At 40.5% G+C, this 6,778-nt stretch overlaps 1 protein-coding gene across 1 annotated transcript; it reads left to right on the top strand.

The window, feature by feature from the left end:
- The first annotated feature begins 3,739 nt into the window (after window positions 1-3,739).
- Window positions 3,740-6,109, top strand: LOC149838595 (class V chitinase CHIT5-like). The gene is made up of 2 exons (XM_090008278.1): window positions 3,740-4,820; window positions 5,976-6,109. The coding sequence occupies exons 1-2, from the start codon at window positions 3,740-3,742 to the stop codon at window positions 5,996-5,998; spliced, it is 1,104 nt and encodes a 367-aa protein (XP_089864404.1). The 3' UTR covers window positions 5,999-6,109.
- The last annotated feature ends 669 nt before the right edge of the window (window positions 6,110-6,778 follow it).

Below are 6,778 nucleotides of genomic sequence, written 5' to 3'. Positions count from 1 at the left end.
TTTCCAAACACGAACACCCCCCACCCCCCTCTTCTCTCCTCTTAGAGTTCAAAATCTCAAACTTTGTCAAACTGTGCACTTAAAAATTCTTGCATTGTGTTCTTCAGTCATTTCTGCTGATGATTGTCTAGCCTCATCAGACCTCAGCAGGTAAGAGTTGAATTAAGCATCCAAATAAGACCTACAAGCATGTTCTCAGCCTATTTTTTTAACCCAAGCCAAAAACACAATCAGCAAGTCCCTATGAAATCTAAAACCCAGATACGGTTTCAGTCCCAGGTAGGGAAGGATAGAACAAACCTGCGGTCTTATTTCCATCCCCATTACCTTATATACTTGCAATGGGATCATTAAATCGTTTTATTATAAGCTCATGCTTCTCACCCTCATCTCCTAACCAATATGTATTTGATTCCTTATCGAATTCCCAGTTTCAGATGTTCCCTCAATCAAAAAAATTTAAGTGAAAATTGGGACAAATAATCCAGTTTCTAGACTCACATTTACATCTCACACGCCAAAGTTTTCATCCACAAATGCTTCCCCAACCGAAATTGTTCCCGGTGCAACCCAGGGGCAAATTTGCTTTCCCTAATCAGATGTTTTCACACTTTCAAGCATTCAGAGTGAGACTTCCATCATATAATAAAAAAATCAACCATTTTTCGCAACCACATTCGCTTGGATTTCAACAATAACACCAATTAGAATGGAAATCGGGTAAAAATGGCGCGTTTGTAGACGCAATTCAACAAAAGAAAAGGGGAAATCGACGCAAGCGACCCAGATCTTCAACATTCTGGTCCAGAATCAGTATGACAAAGACGGAATCGGCAATCTTCTCCGAACAAACGACTACAAAAAATCACCAAAAACTATAATAAACAAGGAAAAATAAGAGAGAGAAGGAAGAATCTGTTTGCGTAGGGCGTCCCATGTGCTCGGCAAATCCATGAAATCCGGACTCCTCTTCCCAAACTAGAATTCAGATCCAGATCATCGCCAGAGAAGAATAGTGATGGAAGTGAACCGGGGGAAAACGGGTATCCGTCCAAACCTGTCCCGTTTGGAGCGGAGATTGAAGACAAGGTGAAAATCAAAACCAACTTAATTTGCCAACGTCCGCCGTCTCTCTTAATGAAATTATTGATATACTTTGATTATATTATAAAATAATATTTAACCTTTAGTTCCTCCTTTTTAATCCTAAAAACAGATTTCTTTGTTTTCACTCTTTCCTCTAAAGATCATATAAATCTTGTACAAAGAGAAAACAGAGATTCATCAAACCCGCCCCCATTGAAGGCGGAGATAAAAGACATAAAATGAAGAATGAACAGGAGATTGAGGTGAAAATCAAAACCCATATCGGGAAAATTTTGAAGATGAAACAGGGGTGAAGATCATATAAAAAACAGATGGGTTCTTGGGTGAGAAAAAATTAGGCTTAAACTTGTTTATGCCCAACCCGTTTTATGTCCGACTCAAATTGGTTTTAACGATTTGTACCATTCTCACCTAAGTCCAAACGAGACTTGTGCCAAATTTCATTCCATACCCAACTGGAACTTGAATCGAACCAAACAATAACAAAATTTGTAAAACCCTTTTCAAGTAATGTTCTTTTCATTTTTAAATTTAAGTATTGACTAGGTGACCTACCGCCAGTTTATCAGGCTTTTGAAAGGTTTTGTTTTCAATGTTTTCGTTAAATCTGACTAAATAGATTATACATGCTTGATTTTATAATGATGACTTTTGGATTTTCTGATCCTAACATATTGGTAGGTTTTATAAGATTCAAATTTTTATGAGTTTTAAAATTTATAAAAAAATTAATTAATTGATTTTTTAATCTAGTTTTTATAACGAAAAAACCTTCACCAAAGTGAGGAAAACCCCCTGGTGAAACCCTACTACGTCGTGGCCCACCTCTGTTTCATGTCACCATGGACTTGCAACATGCAATGCAAGGTTGATTTTTGAATTCTTATAAAATTCTGCTCAAATGTCATGATTGGATTATTCAAAAACTAATTTCTACTAAACCATGGAGATCACATCCCTAAGGTTAGGTTTCCAAGAAAGTATAAAAAATAAAATTTGAGACTGTCCACACCTGCTTACTAAAAGTCATACTTTCAAGTCGTTTTTGCTCGATCTGAATCATTAGATGCGTTTGTCATTGGTTATTAACTAAGAAACAATCTTTCTTTTAAATTGATTTAATGTAAAAATATAAAAAATTTATTATCAAATTCTAGTATAATATCAACCATTGATTCTTTTATATCTTTAAAATACACATTTGAGCATAAAAAATCTTAATCAAATACATGTTCCTTACTGAGTAAATGATAAACACATTTAATCAGATCAAGCAAAAAATACTTAAAAGTATGATTTTTGAAGACTTCTAACATGACATAACAAAAAAAGTGCAGGACCATCCTCTTCTTTCTCTCTCTTATATATATATATATATATAAAACAAACCTATGTGGGACGAGCCGAGCCGAGCTTGCCATGTTCGTGCTCAGCTCATTTACCTAAACGAGCTGGGTCGTAGCTCGCCTCACCAAACTCCATTTCGGAGCCGAACTGAATCACGAGCTGCTCTTCTCGTTTCTCAGACCCAAATATACCTAACCTGTGTGTATCCATTAGGTGGAGCCATGTGGGTCTTGGTTCGGGTATGTAGAATATGACAAAACATTAGGATTTTCTTTGACTTGTGCACCTTGGAATCAGCCATCATGGTTTAACTTGGCCCTACTGGTTCCTATGGTCCTAAGCAAGTCCAGCCTGATCAAGTGCAGGTGCATGGAATCCAGGTTCAGCAGGACAAGTTCCGGTGCAACCTAATCAGTTTCATCTCTGTCTCTCGAAAGTTTAAGTTTAAATGGGTCAAAACTGATCACAGACCCTGACTGGGAGTGAAGACAATCAAGCCAGGCATGGACCAGTGTTATCAGTAGGACTGCCAGACCTGCACTGGACTCGAGTAGGTCCTGATCCAGAACCGACTCTTGAGTGCTGGTCCTGGGACTCGGTCTTCATCCTACCAAACCTAGCGTATAAAAACCATCTCTGGTTCCGTATATGGACAACATAGATCCATTTTTATACTTTTTACATTGAAAAAATGCAGTTCTTAACCGGAATTCATGTCGGACATGTGTTTGGTATGGGTTTTTCTAAACAATACCCGATTCCAAATACTACTCCAATGGATCAGACCCGAAAAGTCAACCAGAACTATTTCATTATTACTGAACCAATGTAGATCCGATATAGGTCGGAATCGGGTTAAATACCCGACCAATTGACAGGCCTAGTTATCAGGTTGGGCTCAGTTTGGGATAGGTCATGTCTCGTCTCTGTTGAACTCAGTGAATTTTGAAACTGGTAGGTGATGGAAGTGGGACAATATCCTAACCCCAAACAGTCAAGTATATAAATACGAAAACCAATTAATTAGGAAAAAAACTCTCAAAATGCCTACCAAACAATAAAATAATAGTGATCAATACAACTTTACGTAGATTTCACTATCACAAGATTCCAAATTTGTGACAACCAATCCCACTCACACCACACATTATTGAAGTGTAGATAAGTCAGTAAAAGTGACTACCCACTTTCCAGTTTCCATGCCTAATAGTCAAAAAAAGTGACCACCCACTTTCCATGCCTCTCTCTCTCTCTCTCTCTCTCTCTCTCTCTCTCTCTCAGAGAAATGGTGCTAGTGCTTGCTGTGTCCTTCCTCTCTCTTTTGCTTCCCTCTTCAGCCTTGACAGCCAGCATCAAGGCTGCATACTGGCCTTCATGGACCAATTCCTATGCCCCTCCATCATCCATCAATACCACCTTCTTCTCACACATCTACTATGCCTTCCTAGACATGGATCCTTCAACCTTCCAGCTTCTCGTTTCCCCATCTCAGGCTACCCTACTTTCCGAATTTACGACGGTCCTTCGAGGTCGCAATCCCCCTGCTAAGACCCTTATCTCCATCGGTGGCGGTGGGGCTGATCCGGCTGCATATGCTCGTATGGCTAGCAATTCCTCATCTCGCCGGGCTTTTATCGGCTCGACGATCTCCATTGCTAGGAACTACAACTTTGATGGCCTAGACCTTGACTGGGAATTCCCAAGGACTACTCAAGAGATGCAAAGCCTTGCCACGCTTCTTCGCGAGTGGCGCTCAGCCACCGAAAAGGAGGAGATCGACTCTGGCCAGCCACGCCTTCTTCTTACTGCAGCAGTCTACTTTTCGTCACACTTTTGGCTCAGTGGTGTGCCGAGAGCATATCCAGCAAGGTCAATCAAGGACAACCTTGACTGGGTGAGCCCGATGTGCTACGATTACCATGGCTCGTGGAACACGTCGTTGACTGGTGCGCATGCTGCGCTTTACGATCCCAAGAACAACATTAGCACCAGCAGTGGCATCAAGTCCTGGATCAGGTCCGGTGTGCCACCGAAGCAGATTGTTCTTGGTCTGCCACTGTACGGTCGCACCTGGACCCTCAAGGATGCTGGGTCGCATGGGTTAGGTGCACCAGCAGTGGGTGTGGGGCCAGGAAAAGGAGTGTTAACTTACTCACAGGTGGCAGACTTCAATTTGGCCAACAATGCAAAGGTTGTATATGATGGGCCCACAGTGTCCACGTACTCGTATGCAGGGACAGCTTGGATAGGTTACGATGATGTGGCATCAATCACAAGGAAGATTAAGTTTGCCCTGACCCACCAACTCGGAGGATACTTTTTCTGGGCTGTTAGCTACGATAGGAATTGGACGCTGTCAAGACAAGGTACGTGGGAGCTGCTGTTTTAGGGCACATTCACAATTCCTTGTGAAAAATAGGTTTTTTTTTTCAAGATCCTTGCATGCAAATCGCAATCACAATACTTTCTCAAGCTTTTACAAACATGAGAAGTGCAAGTTGTGATTGTGATTCTCACTTGAGAATGATCTTTTCTAGAGACTTGAGAAAGTTGGTTTCGCACCTGTGACCAACTTTCTCAACTATGATGGCTGGGCTCACCTGTGACCAAAGCAAACATGATGTAGACTAGAGTTTCTTTGAGCTCTCTCTCTCTCTCTCATTTAATATATAGTTTATCTAATATTAAATAAATTATATTTAACATTAGTTGTATTTACTTGATTGAAATTGAAATGATCAAAACACCTTTTAAAAGTAATAATATTTTTAAAAACACATGATTACCTTTTTAGGATAAAAAATAGTTTTGTATTTTATATTCAAATTTGTAAAGTAAACCATTTATATTTTTGAAAGCATGTTAGGGCCATCAATGTCGCTGTATCTTGAGTTAATTTCAAAGCATGTTTTGCAATTTAGGGCCATCAAAGGGTCGGGTCATGTTCAACTCAAGTCCAACATGGACATGGAGTTTCGGATTAGGGTCATGTTTGGATTGGAATTTTGTCACACTCTCTTACCAAATCCAAGTATCGGTCTTTATTGTGGTTACCACATCTGACCTGTATAATACAAGTTCTGTTCTTGGGTAGCATGTTTACCACAAAGAATGACTAACCTTTGACAAACTAATAGCATTGCTTCACTTGGTTTTTTTTTTCACCATTTACAATGCTTCTCATTTTCAAAATCAACCAGCAACATTCAAATTATGGTTGGAAATCTTGACACGATAAAATGGATTTGGATCAAATTCATGATTTGTTTTAACCTTAAATGAATAATGATTGTACATATCGGAATGAAGATCAGACCTGAATCCAAATCCAATGAGCTCATAAATTTTGTGGCGAGCATGATCTTGGTCATATTTCAGCCGATGCCCGAAAAGTCACAAGATTTCTAGTTCATGATCTTCACGATTCACATAATCCCCAAATGCACCCTTTTTCTTTCTTTGTTTTTCAATGTTAAATTCGGATTTGCTGGTTACATGATATTGGTTGTCTTTGTTGACAGCTTGGGTGACATGGGGACTCTGAGGTATGTTCACCATGTGATCCAATATGGAGGCCCGACTTCATCAATGGTGCATATGACCTATTCAAAGTTACACTTCACGTGCTCTCTCTCTCTCTCTCTCTCTCTCTCTCTCTCTCTCTCTCTCTCTCTCTCTCTCTCTCTCTCACACACACACACACACACAGAAACTATGTAGCAAGAACTCATAGGTCAAGTTGTATTGACTCAAACAGATTACATAAATATGTTCAATATGGTTTGTTTGCTATTAATTCGTGTTTTTACAACATAAAAAAAAAGAACTTTGTATATTATGAGCGATTGATTTTTCAAACTGCTTGAAAAACCTGCTTACCTGCACAATCGCATGATTCAAAAATTCAATTCCTACTAAACAAATCATGTATGATCACATCAGTGGCGGAGCCAGGGGTAGGCATGGGTGGGCGGTCGCCCACCCCAGAATTAGAAACCGAGTTGAAATATGATACGACTCGGGTCTTCTTCTTCATTCTGCACGATTTGGTGGTTGCATTCTTTCCTTGCGAATGCTTGTCGAATAAGATCAGAGCAGGGTGGTGCAGGAGTGGAGATCAAGCCTCCGTGCGATACAGAGTACCCTATGGCCTATGGCACCCAGACGCAGGAGACGGTGGACATGGGATGGAGCCAGCCTAGGGAGTTGCTCCGCCTCATGCTGTGGCGAGGACCGTCCCCTCCGAGAAGGAGCTGAGGAGGCACCTTAGTTGGAAGACCTTCGGCTTGCTGCTGGATCACCACCGAGAAGGAGGTGGCTCAAC

This window comes from Nuphar pumila, chromosome 5 (assembly GCF_984573655.1).
Source record: "Nuphar pumila chromosome 5, dmNupPumi1.hap1.1, whole genome shotgun sequence".
In the NCBI taxonomy this organism is placed as follows: domain Eukaryota; kingdom Viridiplantae; phylum Streptophyta; class Magnoliopsida; order Nymphaeales; family Nymphaeaceae; genus Nuphar; species Nuphar pumila.
Note: the sequence above shows the minus strand (reverse complement) of the source record. Positions and strands in the feature narration are given on the sequence as shown.

Excerpts from the sequence above, each read along its gene's own strand:
- LOC149838595 (XM_090008278.1), top strand. The coding sequence starts at position 3,740 with ATGGTGCTAGTGCTTGCTGTGTCCTTCCTCTCTCTTTTGCTTCCCTCT. Across the intron at positions 4,821-5,975 it reads TTGGACGCTGTCAAGACAAG|CTTGGGTGACATGGGGACTC; the intron begins GTACGTGGGAGC and ends CTTTGTTGACAG.